The 22,897-nt window shown below is 36.5% G+C and overlaps 1 protein-coding gene across 12 annotated transcripts in view; it reads left to right on the top strand.

Moving 5' to 3' along the window:
- MIER1 (MIER1 transcriptional regulator) overlaps window positions 1–22,897 on the top strand; it is a 69,385-nt gene that overhangs the window by 2,102 nt on the left and 44,386 nt on the right. For 3 of the 12 annotated variants that reach the window (XM_065911254.1, XM_065911316.1, XM_065911308.1), the window contains exons 3-4: window positions 13,121–13,145; window positions 17,991–18,136. In XM_065911254.1, the coding sequence (XP_065767326.1) occupies window positions 13,121–13,145; window positions 17,991–18,136 (171 nt within the window). Of the gene's footprint in view, window positions 1–2,216; window positions 2,294–3,572; window positions 3,722–4,668; window positions 4,971–13,120; window positions 13,146–13,278; window positions 13,316–17,990; window positions 18,137–22,897 lie in introns of those variants that run through there. The other 9 variants (XM_065911246.1, XM_065911240.1, XM_065911279.1 and 6 more) reach the window with 9 other exon arrangements.

The raw sequence follows: 22,897 nt of genomic DNA, 5'->3' as shown, positions 1-22,897 counted from the left end.
AACGGCCAGGTTTATTTATTGGTTAGTTTGGTGTACTGGTTGAAGAAAAATTGAGACTTTAAAATGCTTTTGTTAAAAGCAAAATAATAACTTTGAAGGGTTTGCGTGTGTGTCTATGTGTGTGTATTGCGGCCTCTATAAAATTGTTAAATAACTTTTTAATTACAATATGCAGTAAATTGCTTAAAAATAGTTTCCCAATATAATAGCAGTTTTGAATAACTTAATGTGGTAAAAGTTAATATAAGTTTGCCTGAACATAAGGAAGCCTTTAGGTGGGGAATGGGAGCTAAAGAGGCATTTATTCAGGCTTTGTAGTGATTTTTTTTGTTTTGGGACATTAGCCACAAATCTCACATATAATTAGAATTAACCACACCTTTTTGCTTAACTGTAAACATTTTACTACACAATTCTAACAGAACTACCATTTTGGATATCACAATAATAAGGACTATAAGCTATAATAATTTTAAACAGCTCATATGTAATGGTGAATTTTCTCATGCCTTCAACTCTGTAATGTCCCCTTTCAGCTCCTCTAGTATCAGTAGTCTTTAAATATTTTTTGTTAACCCAAGTATAAATATTGAGTGTTTGTATTTGGATACAAAGAAGATATCTGTTGAATTAATCCAAAGTGCTGAAGAACTCAGGGTAAGGGGTGACAATAACAAGGAGGTAGACTCTGGTTTGATAAAAAGAAGAATGTTCCAAACATTAGAGGTTTTTTGGAAAAGAACAGCCTTCTTATGAGACGGTGAGTACATTGGAGGTGTTTAAGCATAGGCAGGAAAGCCTGGTAGTGGGGAAAAAGAATGAGGGATTCCTGCCTAGACAGTTTAGAAATTGACTGAAGACCTCTAAGATCGCATCCAACATTAAGATTCTGTGACTAATGAATAGTTAATTTGTACATATTTGATACTGAAGAGGTATACAAGAGTTTTGAGAAAGATTTTGCATTCTTTAAGACCCATGTTCGATCCCTGGGTTGGGAAGATCCTCTGGAGAAGGAAATGGCAACCTACTCCAGTACTCTTGCCTGGAGAATCCCATGGACAGAGGAGCCTGGCAGGCTACAGTTCAGGGGTCGCAAAGAGTTGGACACGACTGAGCGACTAACACGTGACATGATGACATGACAAGATGGCTCCTCATTTTTCTTTAAAATAAGCATTTTATTTTATTTTTTGACCACGTGGTACTGCATGCACATCCTTAGTTACCCAACCAGGGATTGAACCCATGCCCTCGGCATTGGGAGCATGGAGTCTTAACCGCTGGACTGCTAGCTAGGGAAGTCCCTCCTAAAAATTTTACAATAAGTATATCACTAGAGTAAGATGGGAGGTGGGTAAAACTATACTGAATTAAATATGTGAACAATGACTTTGGAGCTGTTTCTCTTTTCCTTTAGAATATCTGAACCCAAAAAAAATCACTTAACCCACATTTACCAAAAATAAAATGTAGAGGGAATTTTTTTTCCCTTAAATGATAATGCCACTTAAAAATAGTAAAATTGATGCACAGTATTAATAAACTTGAAGTCATTTATCAGTGAGATGGATACCCATTCAAGTATGTCCTAGATTCGATATTCTTGACAATTTCAGAATTCATTCAGTAGCTTAAGGGACTGTGAGCCCCAGCTCTTTATCACAATCGGAATTCTTATTGATAATTGAAGAATCAGAGATTCTTCAAGCAAATTATTCCAGTGCCTTGCATTTTGACAATAATGTTTAATCTTCCTTTTGATAACCAGGTAAATTTCAAATATTAGCTTTCCCATTTAAATGGATAATTCTCCTTTAATCCAGTTGTTTTATAAAGCCTGAGTTTCTACCTCTAGGCCCCTTATTCTTATCTTTACCCACCTCAGTTCTATGCACATCCATTGTTCTTTGCCTTCACAGCTGTTTCCTTCAAGCATCTCAAAGTGAAAAGTGTTGCACTAGGAACTGACTTATGAAAAAGTCATTTCTGTTTCAAATCAGAAGGACTAAGGTAATTCAACAGGGTAACTCTTAGAAACTATATACTTATGCTAAAATATTTATTCCCCCAAGGAATCCTGAAAAACACTTTTATATAAGTATTCTAAAAAATAAAGTGAAAATACTGTACAGTACAGTTAATGGTAAAAATTGTTTGTAGATTTGGGAACCTTAAAGTTTTCCTTTCTCTTCTTTCCCTTGCTTTTCTTTCAGTAGAAAATGTGCATCAGATGTTTATGTTTAATTGGTTTACAGACTGTCTGTGGACTCTTTTCCTGTCATATTACCAGGTAATGTCCTTTCACTTAGCAGCTACTTCATATACCTATAAATGCACAAAATATTCATGCACAAATTATTATTGGACATAAGAATTTCAAGTTAAATGTTGCATCTTTGAAAGAAGAAACTACTTAATAGAATCTAGAATTTTAAGGGAATACAAATAATTTATAACAGTCTTCCCCATATTTCATTGTATCGGTTTAAAGAAAAATTGTATACGTGCACATTTATGTAATATATTGTGCTGGCAAAGCATTATTTGGAGGGAACAAATAAGTTTCATATTTAATTGATTGATTTGGAAGTCATTTTTGAAATTGCATTAAGACGAACCCTTGAACGTTTGGGGGAAAACGGTATTTATGAAATAAGACTTTCTAACTTCTGGTTTGGTAAAATGTGTTAGTACACGTTTTAATATCATGTTTGCATTACCCAGTATCTGCCATAGTAATGAAAGTGAAACACGTTTGTTATTTTGCAATCATTGGCTCTGGCAATCATCAGAATTGGCACTAAAGCCAGTTTGCAGTTCTCGGCCAATACATTACAATAAACTTTTAATTTCAGGCATTGCACGTAAGCAAATTCTCCACCTATACAGTCGAATTGGAGATTATATCTATCAAAGAGCAGCTTTTCAGTATTTCACATTTAGAAATTTTCTCAAGTGCAGAACCATTGCACAATTGCTACTACTGGCATTGCAGAAGGTGTGTAAGGAAAAGCAAATGATACATGAGGATGGCAGTCTACCCAGTACAGTCCCTTTTCTTAATCCCTGCTGTGACCTGTAAAATTTTGTTACATGGGATTTTACAATTTCTGTCGGGAAAGAGCCAAGAGAAGTATCCGCCAAGGGATAACCGCTTTCAAAGCGCGCTGCTTGCCGTTGTTGCAATCACAGCAACATCCGTTTTTCCAACAAATGGGACTTCAAAAAAGGCCTACACGTAAAATATATAGTATCTTTCCCCCAGCGATATGAATGCTGGACGTGTCTCCTTTGGCTAGTTTCCTTCACCTCTAGTCCCTAGAGCCCGCTTCCGGGCTGGGGTCGCGGATCCGCTGGGCTGGGGAGGCGCCAGATACCGAGATGCCCACCTCCCGCTCTACACCCACCTTGGCTCCGCCTCCTCCGCGCTCCTCTGGGGGAGGGCTGCCTCGGGGCCGCGCGCGCTCCTGTTCCCGCGCGCGCGTTCTGGCCTTTTCCCTCCAGTCCCGCTGAGCCCCGGCGCCGCGAGGGGCGGAGTAGGGTGTGGTGGGCGCGCTCGGGCGGCTCCTGCGCGTTCCCGCCGAGGCAGCGGCGGCGGGAGCGGCAGAGGCGGCGGAGGCTGGAGTCCCGTTGCCGAGTCTCACATCCGGGTTCTGGCCGTGACCCAGCAGCGGCTGCCGCGGAGATGTGACCCGTCAGTACGGCAAATATGGCGGAGGTAAGGGAGCGAGCTCCCCCTCCCTGTCCCGGAGCCGGGCGCCCCCAGGTCCGGGCCGGGGAGGAGTGGAGTGGGCCTGGCTAGGGAGGCCGAGCCCTGCTGGCGCCACTGCCCACCTGTTGTCCGGAACAGGCCGCGCTCTGGGCGGGAGCTTTTCGTGGAACTTAGTTGAGATGGGTCTGTGGGTAGGAGAATGCGGAGGCGTAGTTGGACTTCGGGGGCACTTTAAAGGGTCGAGGGCGGCGTGGCTGTGCGTACGGAGAGGGGCGGGGGGGGCGCCCGCCCCGCGAAGTAGGGGCGCCTGTGGCGCAACTTCGCCGGCCGGTACTAGGGGCCGAGAGAGGAGCTGCTGCTTCCTCTTGCGAAGTTTCTTCCCTCTCTAGCCGAGATGCTGTTGCGCCCTACCGCGTCACCCCTATCGGTTTGCTACTGACATTCCGCCTGCGTTGGGGAAAACGTAAGGAAAACGGCCTCTAACTCTGTAATTTTCTTGATGGTGACCAGATGAGCGTGGAGAAATGAACCTGGTCTTTTCGCAATCCATCACTCTAGGTTAGGGCAGCCTCCCCATTTCTTCAAACATTCCCCCTTCCCTTCCCGGTAGAACCTCTTTTTCTCTCTTTATATTTCAGAAGAGTTGCTTTCTCTCTTTATTACCCCCATCACTTTCCGGGCGTTTTACGCCTTTGCGAATCGAGGCTGTCTATTCCTATCTTTCTCTTTCAGTTTTTTCCCCGCTTAGGGAAGATTTCCTCCCATTCCCACCCCCCCCCACCCCGCCGCCCCAGTTTGCTCTTTTTCTCGTAAACGAGTTCCCAAAGCCCCCTTTCTTCCGTGGTGATTGTTTTACATTTGGGGGCCTTAAATCCAGGGGGGCCTTAAACCCCCATGTTGGGGCAGACAACCTCTGTTGATTAATCTGAATTTAGTATATACTACAGGGGATTAAAATTTTTGCCTCTGATGTAAACCTATAAACATTTGACTTTTTAAAAATACTTTTTTTCTCCCTTACCGTCAGAAGAATTTCGATATCCTTTACTCGCTGGAGTTGAAGAGGGTGGTATATTTGGACTTACGTCTTCCTTGAGTAGAACCACTTTAAATGTTGGCAAAGACATTTTTTTCTTCTGAGAATTATCATTTTCATGGTCTCAGGGGCACCTAAAAACAGATTTAGGAAGTAGATAATTATATTTACCCTCCACCTCCTATTTTTGTCTTCATTATTTGCTAAATGAAGCCAATGGTGAGTACTTTCATCAATACCATAATACTTCCTTTTTAAATCTTGGAATTCAGAAAAATAGATTTTGGAAAAGAATGTTAATTTGGAGACCTGTTCAAGTACCTGTTGAGTGGAGGGACCCAAAGCTTAAGAGTTTTCTGGAGTGGCTCTTAGGGTGCTCCTTCCCCATGGTGTATGGAAACTGACTTTATGTTCTGGAGTATTTGCTATTTAAAAAGAATAGAAGGATTGATTGCTGCGAGTATTTTTATAATTTTAATATTCTGATATAAAAATTTAGATCTTAAGATATACTTCCATTTCTTTTGTTCTTTGTGATTAAAGAATTGTATTCCAAGGAATATGAATTGGACAAAACAGTACTTTGTATTTCACTTAATGTGATTGGATTTATTCCACTGGGCTGAAAGATACTTAGTCCTGATGAGGTTCTTAAGGGCTTGTTTCCTTCGTATGTATAAGGGGAAGGGATTCTGTGTACCTGGCTTTATATATATTTTGTCAAATAGTCTTCAGTGAATGCGCATTAGGTAAGCAGCGCTGTGTTGTAATAGGTGATGTGGTTTCTTGCCTCGTGGTGCTGCTCAGGATGGTTTGAATTTTAAGTTTTGTAGTCATAGTTTTAAAGCAAGATATTACTGAAGGAAAATATCTTAGTGTATGAAAATACAGTGAAATTTAAATAAGTTTTTAAAAAAAAAAACCTTAGAAATTTTAACTACTACCACACTGGAAACAATATGTAAATAAAAGCATTTAAACATTTAACTTCTTTTATAATTAAAGATTATATTAATTAGTGATTGAGTCACTGATGATTTCTTAATAATTTCAAGTGGACATTTTAGTTTCCTTAAAAATCACATCACTTGGAGAATGGAACTTTCGTGTTTTGTAGGAACACAGGGATAGTTCAATTTCAAGAAAATTTAAAAAACCCTGAAATTTGTTTCCAGTGCATTTATTTTAGTGACCTTGTTATCTTTTAAAAATTAATCTTTCATGTTCTTCAGTTACTTGTAGATGGTTTTATTTATAATGAATTTTGAGGAAGAGTGGAGGAAACTTCTTCATCTCTGTCTCACAGAAAATCTAGAACCAGTGAAGTAGTGAAAAGTAAAATGAATTTGTAGTTTTCCTATCTCAATATTTTAGTAATTAGAATGATTTTAGAGACTAGTCATTTTAAAAATTAGACGAAGGAGAAATGCTTGATTTCTAGAGTGCTTTTACTTTTATTTGAACTCCGAAGAGATTTTTTTTTTTAATGCTGCTGATATAAAGCATGTGATAAAATAATTCAAATCCCATGCTCTTTGCACTTTTGATTAAGTCGACCAGAGGACTGACTCTAACCGGGGAAATAACAGTAAGTGCAAAGTGATAAAATGTGTTCATTTGGTAAATCTGAAGGGAAAACAGGTCACTGAAGAAATATGTCTCTAGAGAAAAATGTAGGTATTATGCTTCTGGGCTTTTTGTTGTTGTTGTTTCCTGCATAGAGTGACCCTGATCTTGTTTTTCCAAAATACATTTGATTCTTAAATACTTTTTGCTTTAGATGTGTACAGAATACTAATTTTTCATACTTGATCTGATCATCTTAGTCCATAGTAAGTATGCCATGCTTATTAAAATTGTAGTAACATTTAAAACATATATAACATACACAGAAGTAATGACATGCTCCATTTCTTAATACTTTCTGGTAATATTTCTCCCTGCTTATTATCCCCTAAAATTATTAATGAACCTTCCAAAAGGAGGCTCTCCTAGTCACAGTTAAAGGAAATTACAGGGTAGTGGCCCTTGTACAAAAGCAGTGAGAAAGAAAGAATAAGAGGAAAAAATAGTCAGTCCTTTGGGTTTTATAAGGAATGTGGTGGGAACCTTTGGGAATGAACAATTTGTCTTTTATTTCAGAGTTTGTAAACACATAAGTGACTTCTCTTTCAAGGGAAGAGAGATGATAGCATAGTTTAAGACCTTTCTTCACCTAGACCATATTGTTGTCTCATAAAAAGAAGAAAATCTAATGAATTTGCTATTTTGTGTTAGTTTTAAGTACTTTAGTATTGCCAAAAATAATACATCATATTTAGTCACTGTCACATCTATCCATTTCTGTTAAAAACAGGCTCCTTGTGTAACATTTTTCAAGGGTATTTGGATTTTGTTTCTTAAGGAAATGGGATCATCTTGAATGCTATTCTTGATAGTGTTAATTTCTACTCTTAAAACTTGTTTCACCGCAGTGAATTCAGACCTAAAATAATTATGCCAGTAATGAAAAAGAATTTTTTTTTAGTGTTTATACTTACAGAGCTATTAAGGATTTATCTAGAGTGCTTAACACTCATGCATGGAAGTTTGAAAAGCTTAATTCAGAAGGAATAATAGTCTAATGCTTGACAAGGTAGGAAAGATTAGTTGGGAAATATAGAAGTGAATTTCTTTTCGAGAATTCTGGAGACGAATCATTTTCCCAAATAATTAAAAAATACAACACTGCCTTTGAAACTTCAGCATGTCGTTATGAAAAGTAACCAGCTATACAGAAATTTGTTGCATGAAGTTCAGATGGAGTCACTGTATATTTCTAAATATCTCCAAATGGTTTCAAAATTCATTGCAGTGATTAAGTTCACATACCAGTTGTTAGTGGGGACCACTCTGTTTGACTTATGCTGTGGCTTAGAATGTTATGTTTATGTTGTATGAAATTCATAAAGTAGCAACCCCAAAAGCTTTTTGCAGATTAGATTTTTTTCCCCAATAGCCCTAGATTTAAAAAATAATACATTTAGAATAGTCTTAAACATATCCCATCCATGAAGCTAAGTACTCCTCGGTAGTGTTAATGTTTTTTTGAGCAGTTCATAAATAAAGTAAAGAACTTAGATCTCAAAGGAAATTGGACTAAACCTGAAGAAATCTAAATCTTTTCATTCTAAGGGAAAATGAAACTGAGTAGAGAGTCTATGTAGTTTGTCCTGGGTTGTGCTATTTGTGTAGCACAATCAAGGCTGGAACATAGAAGGCTTCTGAATTGCTAGTGCTTAGTAATAGCAATTCATCCTCTATAAATTATTACTATTGTAGTAAATTCTCTAATTTTAACTCCAAAACTTTCTTAACCAACAGTTAAGTGATTTAATTTTGTGTGAGGGAAGAGGGATGGTGGGCCCTTGGCACAGTCTCCCTGCCCTCTCTCCACCCTGGAATAGGGCCCCAACTCCTTTCTGTCTTCGTCCCCATCACTGTGAGAATCTGGTATCTGCATTACTAAGTGATATTAATACTTAAATAATGGTGGGATTTGTTTGTGGTAAACAATTAGTTAAGACAGTTACACTCACTGAAAATGTGTTTTTGATTGTCCAGGATAAAAGAATCTAATTCATGTTTTTACTACCTTATTTATGTTTTAGTAATGGTGATATTCTAGTTTATCTTTTGTCTGTCAATTTACAGTTTTTTTGGTATATGGGATATTTCTTATCATGGTCTAAAAATTACAGAAGAGAAACATTTAAGCAAATTTGAGGTACTGAATATTTGTTACAACTATTAGTAGCTTGATCAACTAAATCAAATATATGAGTGTAGATATAAAAATTGCTATAAAAGTTAACACAGTTCATTCTGATTCTTTGATTTAGCCAATTCATACCCTCTCTGCTGTTTTCCATCTCAGATAAAACAATTATGTATGTACCTAAAAGAAAACTAGGTTATTTTTCAAAATTATATAAACTTGTTTTTAAAAAATAATGGCAAATACTAAGTTTTCTTGAGAATCTATAAGTGAGAGGAGAAAATGAAAGTGGCTCATAATTCCACTGTATTATCTCCACTGACTTTCTGTTTAAAAAACAAAGAATAATGCTTGCAAGTGATTAAAAAATTCCAGTAGTACCAAAAGGCATAAAGTGAAAAACCTCCTTTCCCCAACCCATGCTCTAGAGGTAACTTGTTAGCAGATTTTTGTGTACCCTTTAGGGGAAAAATTTTTTATGTGTGTTCCAGCCCAATTTTCCCCTTCCTCTACACTTTTCTTTTACTCCTAATATAGCTATCTGTTTATAGACACATACTCACGCACATGTGTTTAGCATTTTTTCCCTCAGTCAGCACAAGCAGAACTGTCTCATTCTTTTTAGTGAATTAGTAATTTCCTTTGCTTGGAAAAACTATGTTTCATTTCTAACTAATTAAATAATGGACTTAAATTTTTTCCCAACTTTTTGCTGTAGACAACTCTGTAGTGATAACTGGGATAACACCTATCTTTATGTGCTTTTTTAGTTATGTCAGTAGGGTAAGTTCATGTTGGCGAGATGATCTGCAGAACGCTTTAACTCATATATTTCTATCAGTAATATATGAGCGTGTTTTAAGTATATTTTAATCCCCAATGTAAAAAATCTTTACTGATTGAATTTTATAATTTGAGATTTTTCTGAAAAAAGTATTGTTACAAATGAGTACCTGCTTAGCTTTAGTTGTAGTCTTTCACCGTCCTTTCTAATTTACTGTAATCATTAATGGTAGATGTTGCAGGTTTTCTGGAGGGTATTGTTAGATACCAGTTCCTAATGAGACAGATAATAGTCTGACGTGACAAATGACAACTTGCAGTCACATTTTAAACATGCTTTGACTAGATGAAAACCATTTTTTAAAAAAAGGGAAAGGAGGAGAGAGACAAAGAGAAGTTTTTGGTTTGTTTGTTTGGTTTTTTGGGGGGGTTTTTTTAGATATTTAATAGTTTCTTTCGGAAATACAGAAGGAATTAGGTCCTAGACTTTACCTTCACCACCTGTTGTGGAACCTTTATCAAGTCAGTTTATCTCCCTGGGTTTGCTAATGTATAAAATGAGGTAGATGGGGTAGGTTTTATTGCCAGGTTCATGATCAAGTAAATTTATGCATTTGGAAATATGTAGTACTATATGAACCTAAGCTGGTTCTGCTATTCTTTTAAATATCTAAATTAAAAATGCCCTCATTTCATACTAAAATTTCTGGTATTATACTAAACTCATATTTATATGTATTTATATACTAAACTCATAATGAAAGATGATCAGTTTGTTGGTGGGCCAAAGTAATGCTTACAGTATAAACTATTTTCAAATGCCTGTTTTCAAGAAGCTGATCTTTGATTTAATTGGATATAATGGACTTCCCTGGTGGCTCAGTGGTAAAGAACCTGCCTGCCAAGGAAAGGAGATGCAAGTTCGTTCCCTGGGCTGGGAAAATCCTCTGGAGGAGGAAGTGGCAACCCACTCCCATGTTCTTGGCTGGGAAGTCCCATGGATAGAGAAACCTGGCGGCTATAGTCCATAGGGTTGCTAAAGACTCAGACACGACTTGGTGACTGAGCGTGTGTGCATGCATGTGCGCGCACACACACACACACGCTCTCTCCCTCCTGTCCTCCCTCCCTCCCTCCCGCTCTTTCCCTCTCTCTCCGTCTCTGTCTCTCACCAGTCTCATTCCTGTCCTTACGACCCAATATAGTACAATTTTATTTTGAACATAGAATACTAAAATATATATCTATAGGCAAACCATTCCTGCTTCCCCTCCCCCAGTCCTAATCCAGGTATACCATCCACCACATCATGTTTCTTAAAACCTCCTCGTGTGCCTTACATACTATGGTTAGTGCTATCTTTGAGCACTGGGTGTTCTGGTTTATGCCAGCTCTACGTATAAATGCTATCAGTCATTTAACATTTGGCATCTTAATGAATGGAACATATTTTAGACCTTTTTCAAAGCATTGCAGTGGTAACTGTTTACCAATAAAACAAAACTCAGTATGGTATTTATTTGCATTTAGCACAGTGTGAGGAGTTTTACAAACTATACAGACCCCAGTTGCAATTCAGTCTATTATTGCCAGTATCTAATAACATCAGTGAAAGTGTACCTTTTATTCTTAGGTAGAATAACTTACTTTTTATCAGAAGATTGTTAAATGGAATAATTATTGGAGTGTTCAAAAAGGACCAAATGCTCAAAGAGCTATTTCTTTTAAGCTAGTTTGAAAGACGTGCTGGTTTCTCTTGTTTAAGCCTTTCAAACCTATTTCAGAAGTTTCCAAAAAAGGAAAAACGGCCATTGTAAGGCCACTCTGTGTATAGTGAACCTGGGACCAGGTGAAGATAATCATTAACTTTGCTGTAGCCTTGGATAGAGGTTGTACTTAAATTTGGGAAATAAAGTTTGAAGTGAAAGTGGATTAATATTTTTAAATGTTGATTTGCTGTGTAATATGTGTGGTGGTTTAATCCATTTTGAGCTAGAAGTGAGCTAGAACTGTTCAAAAGATGATGTTCAGTTTCCCAGTCATGTCCGACTGTTTGCGACCCCATGGACCGAAGCACACCAGTCCTCCCTGTCCCTCACCATCTCCCAGAGTTTGGCCAAGCTCATGTCCATTGTATTGGTGATACCATCCAGCCACCTCATCCTCTAACATTCTCTTCTTCAACATCAAAAGATGTTAAGCGAGCTAAAAACTCTTTCTATGGTTACATTATTCTCTTTTTACCCTACTCCACAGCTTCCCCTTAGAGGAACCAAATTTAAAAGTAGCACTGTTTTGACTGTCTGGCAGTTCGAGATGGTGGTATGACACTTGAAAATACATAGTATTGAATAATGGTCTTTTGTTAAAATGAGTCAATGCTATAGACAAGAACCATTCTCTTGTAAGAATTAAAAGGAACAAATAGGAACCTTGGGAAAGTATGCCTTTAAACAATGTAAGTCACCATGTAGACTCTAGAATGTCATACTTAACGGCAATAGCGTGATGCAGACTGTTTTCAAAATGGAATTTTTAATATCTCATAAGAATTTATCTTAAGAGGCCTAGCTTTTGAAAAATTGGGCACTTTTTGGCTCTTCGATTTTGTTCCCCCCTTCCTGCCCCATATTTCAGTAGAAAGAAGGAAAATACTAGAATATCCGTATCTTCTTGCTAGTACTTTTGAACTTCCAGCATCTCTGACTTCTGATGAGCCTAAGTAGACAGCTTGAAATGAATAGGCAAGGTTTTAGTTATAAAGATTTTGTCATTTGAGGCATCTTTTGAATTTGTTTTCTTGAATTTATCTTATAGGAGTTGTTGTTTCTAGATGACTTGTTTATAACTGTTGAATTAGCTGAATTACGATAAAACACAGCCACAAACTGTCCAGTGGTGATAACACTAAAATAATTTGCTAATGGTTTTATCTTTAAATTTTCCAGATGTTTGTGGTTAAATTTATAAGAGGTAGAATGGTACAGTAGGAGTACTGTAATAGGAAAGTGTTTGTGATCTCCTATTAGTTAACCTTCCTTTATTGACCTTGCAGGATTGCTAACTTTAAAAGTATGTTGTGTGTTAGTAAAGGTAAAGGAATGTTTGTACTTAAGTAACATTTAAATTTTTCCTTCTGCTTTCTTACAATATAGTTTTTATTCTAAATAACATCTTAAATTATTTCTGCCTCCCCTCTCACACTGATTTTAAGCCAGAGAGCAGCTTGATAGCAGACCTTGGTTTTAATTTTCCCTGTATTGATGGGAGCGAATATTTTAGAGAGTTCAGAGATCTGAAATCATATGTTTGTGTGCGTGCTAACTCACTTGAGTCGTGTCTGACCCTTTGCGACCCTGTGGACTGTAGCCCTCCAGGCTCCTCTGTCCATGGGATTCTCCAGGCGAGAATACTGGAGTGGGTTGCCATGCCCTCCTCCAGGGAATCTACCCAACCCAGGAACTGAACCCATGTCTCTTAATGTCTCCTGCATTAGCAGGCAGGTTCTTTACCACTAGTGCCACCTGGGAAGCCCAAAATCCTCTCTCTTGAATGACATATATTATAAGATACATATTTGCCCTTGAAATCAGTTACACATTATTGTCTTTGTTTCTAGATTCAGGAATGTTTTAGATTTTTCTCTGTGTTTAAATAAACATGTCAGAAGAGGGATTATGCAGGAAGTTTTAGTTTGTCTTAGTTCAGACGTTAAAATGTAACTGTAGTTTTTGGTGTCATATCAGTTGTTGAATAATTCTGTAATGTTCATGAAGATTTACTACACAGAGATGCTAATTTTTCTTCTTTTCTCCCCCCTCCCCCCCAGCCATCTGTTGAGTCTTCAAGTCCAGGTAAGTATTTTGTATATTTTTTATAATCTTTATTTGGCTAGCATTTGACCTATTAGTTACATAAAGGTTAGAGGAGTTAGACTATCATCTGACTGACTTTTCTTCTGAATGCTTCTTTTCTCTGGGGAAAAAGAAATGGATGAAATATTTGACTGCCCATGAAAGTACAGGTGAGGCTGCTGTGAGTTCAACCTCATGACTTTTTGTGGGTTTCTTCTCTCTCTCTCTCTCTTTTTTTAATGAATTGCCACATGTATTTTGTGTAGTTTTTATTTGCTGTTTGATTTGAAGTGTATTTTTAAAAAGGAGTCTTTAACTGCTTAGACATATTTGCTTATATAGAAAATTCAAAGTATTTTATTTGCGAAAAATATTGTTAATGCGTTTAATCAGAGAGGGAAAGGTAAAATAAAAGGTTCAACAAATGAGTATTGTAAATTAAGGAAGTTATTTTAAAATTTTATTAGAATCAAGTTTTTGCCTCTGACCATGTATCTGACTTTGTAGTCTGCTCCGAATACAATATAGATTTCATTTTTTTCTTTAACTTTGAGGTTGCAAATGTATGATGTTTGGGCCAAATCTGGGCGTTAATGTTTTTTGTTCAGCTAGTATAGTGAGCTTAAAAAATTAGAATATTTTATTTAAAATCTGAATTTAAGTTTTTTATGCTCAGTCGAAGGTTCTGATACCACTGGGTCCAGCATTCCTGTGTGTCAGCAATTGGTAGAAGCTAAATAGCAGTCAGGAAAGAATTTGGTATGTGTTGGTCTTCCTGCCTCAGTGTCCAGGGATTTTACTGAGAGCGGAGACTGCCTTCTGCAGTGGGGTGGGCAGGTGAAGGGAGAGCCTAAAGTAGCTTAGAAAGAGTGAGAAAGAGAACTCTCCTGAGGCATGGTATTGTTTTATTTGAAAACATCTCACATTGCATACTTAGTAATGTTATATTACAGACCTTATCAGATGATTGAAGCACTTTTTTGTGTTTTAAATTTTAGGAAGTTTTGGAAAATACTGAAAATAAGACTTTTTTAGTTGTTCAGGGTCCTTTTCTTGAACACAAATCATTGTGCTCTGTGTCAGGTAGGAGTTGAGTTAGAATAACTCTGGATCCCTTCTAAATGGTTCAGTTCAGTCAGTCACTCGGTCGCATCTTGACTCTCTGCGGCTCTGTGGACTGCAGCACGCCAGGCTTCCCTGTCCGTCACCAGCTCCCTGTACCACAAATTGACAGTTGATTTGGTCATATTTATTTTAGCTGAAAGTGTCTTCCTGATATTCTTGGATGTGAAGTACATTATTAGGCTTTGTGACATTTCTGAAACTCAAGGATTTTTTTTTTCTTGTTTATAAATATGTTCTAGATGGAAGTAGGTTGGAAGAAGTTGGAAATAATATGACCTCAGATAAATCAAATTACCATATCCTTTTTAGGATATGGTATTGTGCCTTTATGTTTTTTTTCTTTCAAATACAGAAATCATTTTCATTCAAAAGATAAGTTCTAGTTTTTGTAGTGTTGTGACTTTGCAAATAGATCCTTTTTCTGTGAACTTGCAAAACTTTCGTTAGGTGATACATAGGTACGTAAACATAATTACTCTAAAAATGATATGAATAAGTGGCTTTCTCAGTTTCCATTGCATTTTTTTTTTTCCATTGCATGTAAAACAGCTTAGGGTGAACTGGAAGAAGAGTGGAGCTGGAAGAAAACAAATGTCTTTGATAGCTTTTATTACTTGCTGAACGCTTGTATTAATACAAATAGAATGTATGTTTTTTGTTTTCGGAGTAAGGAAGATCTTTTGAGGTAGACAGCATTTGTCACATCAGGCTTCTGTCCACAGAAACGTTTGTTGTTCTTACAAGTAGTGCTGATTGTAGGCAATTTAAAAAATTGGTGGAGAAATTTGAAATAGAAACTTAATGTAAAAAAATTTGGTCCATTGGTACAATGCTGTGTCGTTTGTAACATCTTCACTTTGGAATTGAAGTGAAAATCACTCAGTTGTGTTCAACTCTTTCTGACCCCATGGACTATGCAGTCCATGGAATTCTCCAGGCCAGAATATTGGTGTGGGTAGCCTTTCCCTTCTCCAGGGGATCTTCCCAACCCAGGAATCGAACCGGGGTCTCCTGCATTGCAGGCAGATTCTTTACCAACTGAGCTATGAGGGAATTGATGCTAATAACAATAGTCATGTGACCCAGGCTAAGTAGTTTATCTGTTGATTCCACCAGTGTAAACTGTAGCAGTTAGAGGTGGGGGTTTAGGGTAGGAAGGTAATAGAGTGATTAAACAAGTCCACACAATATATTATAAACTGAATTTATCTTCTGAGTCATTTCAAAGAGATAAGGTACTTTTTTAGTAATTTTGCAGTAGGGTGGAATTCTATGATATAGCAGTGATATTTGCATTAATTTTAAAGCAAAATATTTACATAAAGCACCAGACTCCTCAGCCCTAATAATTTACTTTGGGGATTCTTTTCCCTCGGAGATAACCTAATGATGGGCCTTAGTAATTAACAGAAAGGATGGTTAGTTGGTCTTGAAGAACAAGGTAAAAAGAAGTCAACTGAAACAAAGAAGTCAAGATTAAGGCAAGAAAAAAAACTGAAATTGAAAGTTTATAGAGAACAGTGCAGTGTATGTGTGGGGAAAGGAATTTAAGAGTGTTGAGAGAAAAGGTTCACTTCACCCACACTTAGTAATTTCGTTTAATGGTAGGGTTAAAGTAACAAGGCTTTAAATATAATTGGCTTTGCAAATAATGAACAAAATGGGGGACTTCAAGTGTGTGTGTGTATGTATATATATATATAATACTTGTGATTTGGTACTGTTTTCTCATGTGAGCTTGATTTTTAAGTTGGTACAAGATTGTAAGCAGTTAGGAATTAAGCATAATTATTTTTAACAATATTTGCATCCAGTAGGAATTATATTATGATTAGGATAATAATATGCAAAATGGTAACGTGAGGGTTTTTAGGATCCTTTTGCCAGCCAGGGAGAAAAGTATAGCAACATCTGTAGGAATACATAATTACTGACTAAGCATCCTAGAAGATTGCTGTGTGAAGTGAAAAGTTTTGGGACTGTTTTCTATTGAAAACTGAGAAACAAGGGATAATGAATGGGACAAAAAAGCTATAACTAAATTAGTAATTCTCAAACTGCTCTTAGGGAACCCTGTGTCTAGTCCTTCACCCAGTTCTAAGATTCCTTTCTAAAATTGTACCACGTTATTCTTCTTTTCTAGAAGAAGTTAAGATAATATACTTTTCTAGATTTTTTTTAACTTTATAATTTGCTCTAAGACTTCGGTAACTAATTTGTACTGTACAAGATAGACTAGCTGATTTAGCAATTATATATTTTGTTATTTTTATATAGCAATATTTTATATAGCAATATTAGCAATATTTTGTTATGTTCCTCCAAGAGCACAGTGACTTCTAAGTGCTTTGCCCTCTGACCCAGCTTGCCTTTTACTCATCTTAGTAAGCCGTAGGTTCTCTTCAAGTATTCTTTGTGGCAGAATATCTACTGCTTCTGAAACTCTTGACTAAACAGGATGCTTAGAGAGCAGTAAAAGCACAGGCATTGGAATTAGCAGATCCAGAATGAAATTCCATTCTTGGCACCTACTGGCTCTGTGAGTTTAAATATGCTACTTAAGCTCTTTAAACTTCAAGTTTTTATTTTTACTTCTTAGGAGTGTTAGAAGATTAAGTGAGATAATGTATATGAAGTGTTTGAGCATAGTATTTGGCGCCTAGTAAACACTCAAAAAATGGTTCTTAATGCTAAAAATATCGGGAGGTAACAACCACCCTGGAGTCTCGGGTGCCCCCTTATTCTTAATTGTCTGATTTTCCAAGAAATCAGCATCTGTATTTCTTTGTTTTACTTATTGGTTTTCTTCAAAGAATGAAGTAGAAGAGTAGGTATATCTATTAATATAACATTTAACACTTTAAACTGGTAAAAGTAAATTGCTAATTGATTTTTTTGTTTGTTTAAATAACTCGTTTATTAGTTAACAGTCTCTTGCAAACAGTCTTTTGTCCAGGTTTGGCGTAGTGGAGATAGTTTATAGACTATACTCATTATATGCCCAGCATTTGCAATCTACTGTTACAAGTTTTGACCCTATTGAGTTCAGCAATATTCCCCAGCCACAAGGCTAAAAATAGATTAGTTATACAACGTTTACCTACTGGATTATTTTTAATACCTTTCATAAGACTTTTGTATGCAGTTTTAATAAACTTTGCTGTTTATACTCTGTCTTTGGGTTACTTCAACTAAGTTAAGGACAGCTATCTTCATATTAAAATATATTTTTGTGGACGTGCTAGTAGAATAATATTTGAGTTCAGTTTTTTGTTTTTCAGTTTTCCCTAGACTATATATTCAGATGATGGTATATTTCATACTATATATTCATACTTATTGGGTCTATTAAATATTAGTCAAGTAATTAAGAATTATGATATTTTTTTCACACAGAAGATCATTTTTATTTGATATGACCACATTATTTATAACTGAAGCTTTGGAAGATTACAGTACTCTTCAGACACTCTGCCCTCATTTTATAGTTGCAACTGTAAATATATAGAAGTAAAACAGGGTAAAAAAAATCCTTAAAGATGTTTTGTGGGGGGGTGATAAGTAAGGGCAGGAATTTTAGAAAACAGTAAAATTTGCTGTGCATAGCTTTTCCCTCGTACTTTTACTTGACTTATATCCAGTTTCAAATAACATATACATTAATATTAATAAGGTACACATAATTTGGTTTACCAAACTGTTCAAAATATTCTTTACCAGGAGGTTCAGCAACATCAGATGACCATGAATTTGATCCATCAGCTGACATGCTGGTTCATGATTTTGATGATGAACGCACATTAGAAGAGGAAGAAATGATGGAAGGAGAAACAAACTTCAGTTCTGAAATAGAGGATCTTGCAAGGGTAAATAACAATAAGAGCTAGAGGATGAAGCGGTTATAACTTTTTTATGGAGAGAGGAAACACTTTAAATTTTAGTTCTCTATGTTATTTTGGGGAGAGTGGTATTTTATATATATATATATATATAATCAATACTGAGAAATTCTATGTGGCCATAGGTGGGATATTTAATGTTTGAAATGAAAGGTATTTTTTAAAAAGAACTTTATTATATGAATTAGAATTCAGTAGTTACTTCCATAAGACACCACCGATACTGGATCAAAAATACCAGAAAAAATGGGTACTGAATTTCATTGTACATATCTTCTGTCCTCCCCCAGCTACTGTACCTTTTATTTACTCCCCTTCAGAAGCATGTCATCCTGTTCCTCATGTCTTGCCTGCTGTATAATGTGCCCTAAACTGTGTCTGCCTTTCCTGTAAAGATAACCAGTGATTTCACTGTTACATCCATTGGTCACTTTTTTCTCTTCTCTCAAGAGATATTCAGCACAGTTTACCATTCCCTTCCTGCACTGTCGCTTCCCTATCTTCTTGTTCCTGCTTAGTGGCTTTTGCAGACTTGTCTTCCTTTCCTCAAGGTTTAATGTTGGAATTTCCCAGTTCTCAGGTCTGGGCTTTGTTTTCATCCGTCAGTCCTCCTAAGAGTGTAGTATGAGAGTCAGCCCCATCAGAATCACCCATGGACTTCCTGAGAAATAGGCATTCCTGTGCCTTTCGCTCAGGCATGCTAAGTCAAAATTGGGATGGGGTGGTGGACTCAAATCTACATTATCATTAAGTATGCACACCAAGTTTAAAAATTGCTCATTACTAGGTGATTGATCTAATCTTGTGTCTGTATGCTTAGTATTTCTTAGTTATTTTTCTAGCATTATCCTGTTTGCTGTCTCCACTGCCCGCCTGCTTGACATTTCTGCTGGGATATCTCAGTAGACATCTTTAAATTTTAAAGGTCTAAAGCAGAACTGTTGATTGATACTCTCTTCGTTGGCCTGTTCTTCCCTGTTTTTTCCGTCTCAGTAAAAAATGGCAACACTCTGTACCTTATTGAGTAAGTCAGAAGCCAGGGAGTCATCTTCCTTCATTCTCAGTATCTGTTCCTAAATAAGCCTATCATTTCTGTCCAGAAATATCTGACTCTTGTTCCATCTCTACTGCTACGCTCAAGCCAGGGCACCATCATTTTTAGCTTAGAATATTACAGTAGCTTCCTAATTGGTTTCTTCATGGCCTCTTTTACCATTTTTCTCCAAGTATTACCACAGTAACCATGATGAACTTTTCAAAATATGAATCAGTTTATGTCAGCCTCCTATTTAACACTCTTCGTTGGCTTCCTGTTACACCAGAAGAAAATCCAGACTTTTTGCCCTGGCCAGCAAGGCCACCTACATACGGTGCTTTGTTCATGTCTTACACTGCCCCATCATGGTGTCTATAGCTGTGTTAGCTGCTTTTGTTCTTAGCTGGCTTTTCTCTATTTCAAGGCTTTTTACCTCATTCCCACTCTCTGGTGTGTGCATTCTGAGACTAACTCCTTTTTCTGTCAAGTCCGGGCTTAATGTTCCCTCCTCAAAATGGCTTTTCCGGGTCCCCAGTCAGCTGTTTTTAGCTGCTGTACCCCATTCATTGCTTTCTTTCTATGTAACACAGTTTGTAATTGTATGTTTGTTAAGTTTTTGTGTGTATTCTCCCTAGTTCCATGAGAGGAGGGATAGTCCGTTTATCAGTATATTTCATAGCACCTAGCAAGAGTGGTCACTGAAAATTTTTGAATGAATGGATAAATCAGTTTGGTATGTTATCATTAAAAGGTGTTATGTGTACAGTCTGCTGTACTTCAGAACAAAAAAATAAATAAATAAGACATATGCCAGTCTTTAAGCATTTGGAGTATATAATGTCATGAAAAAAATGAATTCTTATACCTTTGTAGTAATAAAGATTAATCTGTGCTTCACAATTTTAGTTCGGAACTTTAAAGAGCTGAAAAAAATATTCTGACTAAGTCAAATTTTGTCAGTTCCATTTTGTATCATGTAGTAATTAAAACTGGCTTAATCCATAAACCTAAGCAATTCAATATTTTGTTATTTTAAGCCAAACAACAGAATTGATCTTAGTGGTAATGGTGTAGAGCTGTTAAAAAGCTTTTCAAGGATGAGTTAAAAAGCACATGAGGAATCTGGACTCAGAACTATTCTTTAGGAGGGGCTCGAAAGCATTCAAAAGACTGGTATAATTTGCTTGGATGATTCAGAACCTAGGCAGACATCAAAGGAAACAGTTGATTTAAATGTCAGTCATGGTTGCTTCATATATTCATGAAGTGGAAAGGCGATTATTTCCAAATATTTGCCTCTGTTTCAAAGAAATTTACCACTTTGGATATATTTTCTTGTTTCTAAATAACCCATCCATGGGATAAAAGGTAAAGGAAGAAAATCTTATATTTTCCATTTTTTCACATTCTGTATTACTCAAGTAATTTGAGTAATTACTCAAGAAGAGGTAATCAAGTATGGTCAAAATAGGTTATGAGGTGGAATGATTATTATTTTATTTCAGAAAATGGGCTGCTATATTTAACTAGTACAAAATTACTAAGGGACTTTGCTAAAACTTTTATCATGTTGTGGTATTTTCCTATTTTTTCCCTTTATTCAGCCTCCTTCCTCAGTCTGTTACAACCCCAAAATTTGCTTTCAAATGCTCCCTTTTTTATAAAAAGTAGTTAAAATAGAATTATTTGTAGAATATATACAAAGGGAGAGAAAGACAAGGGAACTAATCTTAATCATTCTTTTCCACCAGACAGTCAAACCTTCTCTGAGACTACTTCTAACCTTTCCTAGAGTAATTAAGGCTTAGGTGTAAGTGGCATATAATCACCAGTGCTTTCATCTGTAGCTTACAGCTAAGCTAGAGGGCAGATATATTGGATTTCCTGTAGTTGTAAACTCTTTAGGTCCAGACCAAACTAGTTTTGTTTTTATTTAAAACAAAATGAGCAAGATTTTGCCATTGATGACTGATTTGCTTTTATAGAAGTAAAACATAGTTATGTCAGGAATTGGTAGGGCAGTTTATGCCTGGTACTTTGGTTGCATGAAAAGGACCTTTGATGTAACGTGGCAAAATTTTGGCAGTTGATTCATTCAGAAGTTATCAATGACTGCATAGCCTGAAGCTTTAAGTTCATTTAATGTGAATTCTAAAATTTAAGTGAAAACTAACTTTGATATGTATTGTTAGCATTTGTATGTGTGAATCTTACCAATATAAAAGACATTTTAGTTAAGTTTATCATTTAAATGTTTTAAGAGAATTAGTTGTACAGGTTAGAATTTATTGATAATCTTAGAAGATGTGTCAGAATCATTCCCATAGTAAACTTTGGTTTGTAGAAATGGCACTCTGTTTTTCAAATGTACACTTAAAACCCACCATCTCACTTTGAACAGTAGCAGTCTGTTTCGGAGAAAGGAGATCAGGATCAGCTGTATCTTTATTTGTATTTTTGAAAAATCACATTATAACAATGTTAATTAATACTTTAAAGTGCTAAGCACATTTTACTTGGTGAATCTCCAGCGCTAGAGAATAAAGATTAAAGTGTGAGAGAGATTTTTTTTAAAGTATTCACAACACATCAATTATACAGGTAAGAAAAAAGCTCCAGCATGGGTGCTTTAAAGAACAGTTCACTGTTTTCTTCATTTCTTCCTGGTTTGTTTTATGGTCAAAGCCCAGCCTAAGAGGTTGGTTACCTTAGGAGCTGTTACTCACTCTTGTCTCTTAGGCCTTCTTGCCTGAAAATCAGTCTGTTTCCTTCTTCTTCCCAACTTCATTTCCTGGTAAGTCACAACAGGTGTAAAAAGAGAACTATGTCTATCCACCAAATGGCCCTTGAACGGCCAGCCACCATCTGCTACCACGTGCAGAAATGACCAATCCCTTGATGTGAGGGAGAGGGGGCCACTTCCTCTGCAGCTAGGAGACAGGTACTGCTCCATCCTTATAATACTGCGGTGGTGCTTGGTAACTGTACCCTGTTACTTGAAGATAAAGGTGAAATTTAATTTCAAATACTGTGTTTGTCTTTGAAAAAGTCTGTGCTCTTTTCACCTCCAACTAGTCTCCCTTCAGCTTATACAGACATCATTTTCCCTCTTTTTGTTATAATAGACAACTTACTTTTTAAAAGCACAATATGCAAGTATAGTCCACATGCCTGTATTTTTATTCATTTTGTACTGTGTCCAGTTTCCTTATTTTTATAGTCTATCAACACAGCACGTCTTATTTCACTCTCCCTAAGAATGAGGTACACTTAACATAGGGTCATGTTTCGAGGAAAGGAGTATGTATATGCATATGTATGTAAGGGCTCTGTAAAGCAGTGAGTCAGACTGCCTCTTTAAAACTCGGCTGCCCTGGTTTAATCAGTGAGTGACTTTGGACCAGTTATTTAACATGATTAAGCTTCAGTGTTATTACACAGATGATATATGTAAAGCATTTAGCAAATGTCTGATATATGATAGTCACTCAAATCTTAATAGTTATTCATCAATTCTCGAAGAAATCTGTAACAAAACTAGCCAAAACTGTGGAGAACCCCTGTACTTAATCCATAATTTTTTTTCACTCTGCTCCTCCCATTTCTTAACACTTGTATGAATGGGAACACTTTATTGTGATGTTTCAGTTAATTTGAGGAACGCCCCTTAGTATGTGGTAGAACATAGACTT

The sequence above is a fragment of the Muntiacus reevesi genome, chromosome 1, assembly GCF_963930625.1.
Source record: "Muntiacus reevesi chromosome 1, mMunRee1.1, whole genome shotgun sequence".
Taxonomy (NCBI): domain Eukaryota; kingdom Metazoa; phylum Chordata; class Mammalia; order Artiodactyla; family Cervidae; genus Muntiacus; species Muntiacus reevesi.
Note: the sequence above shows the minus strand (reverse complement) of the source record. Positions and strands in the feature narration are given on the sequence as shown.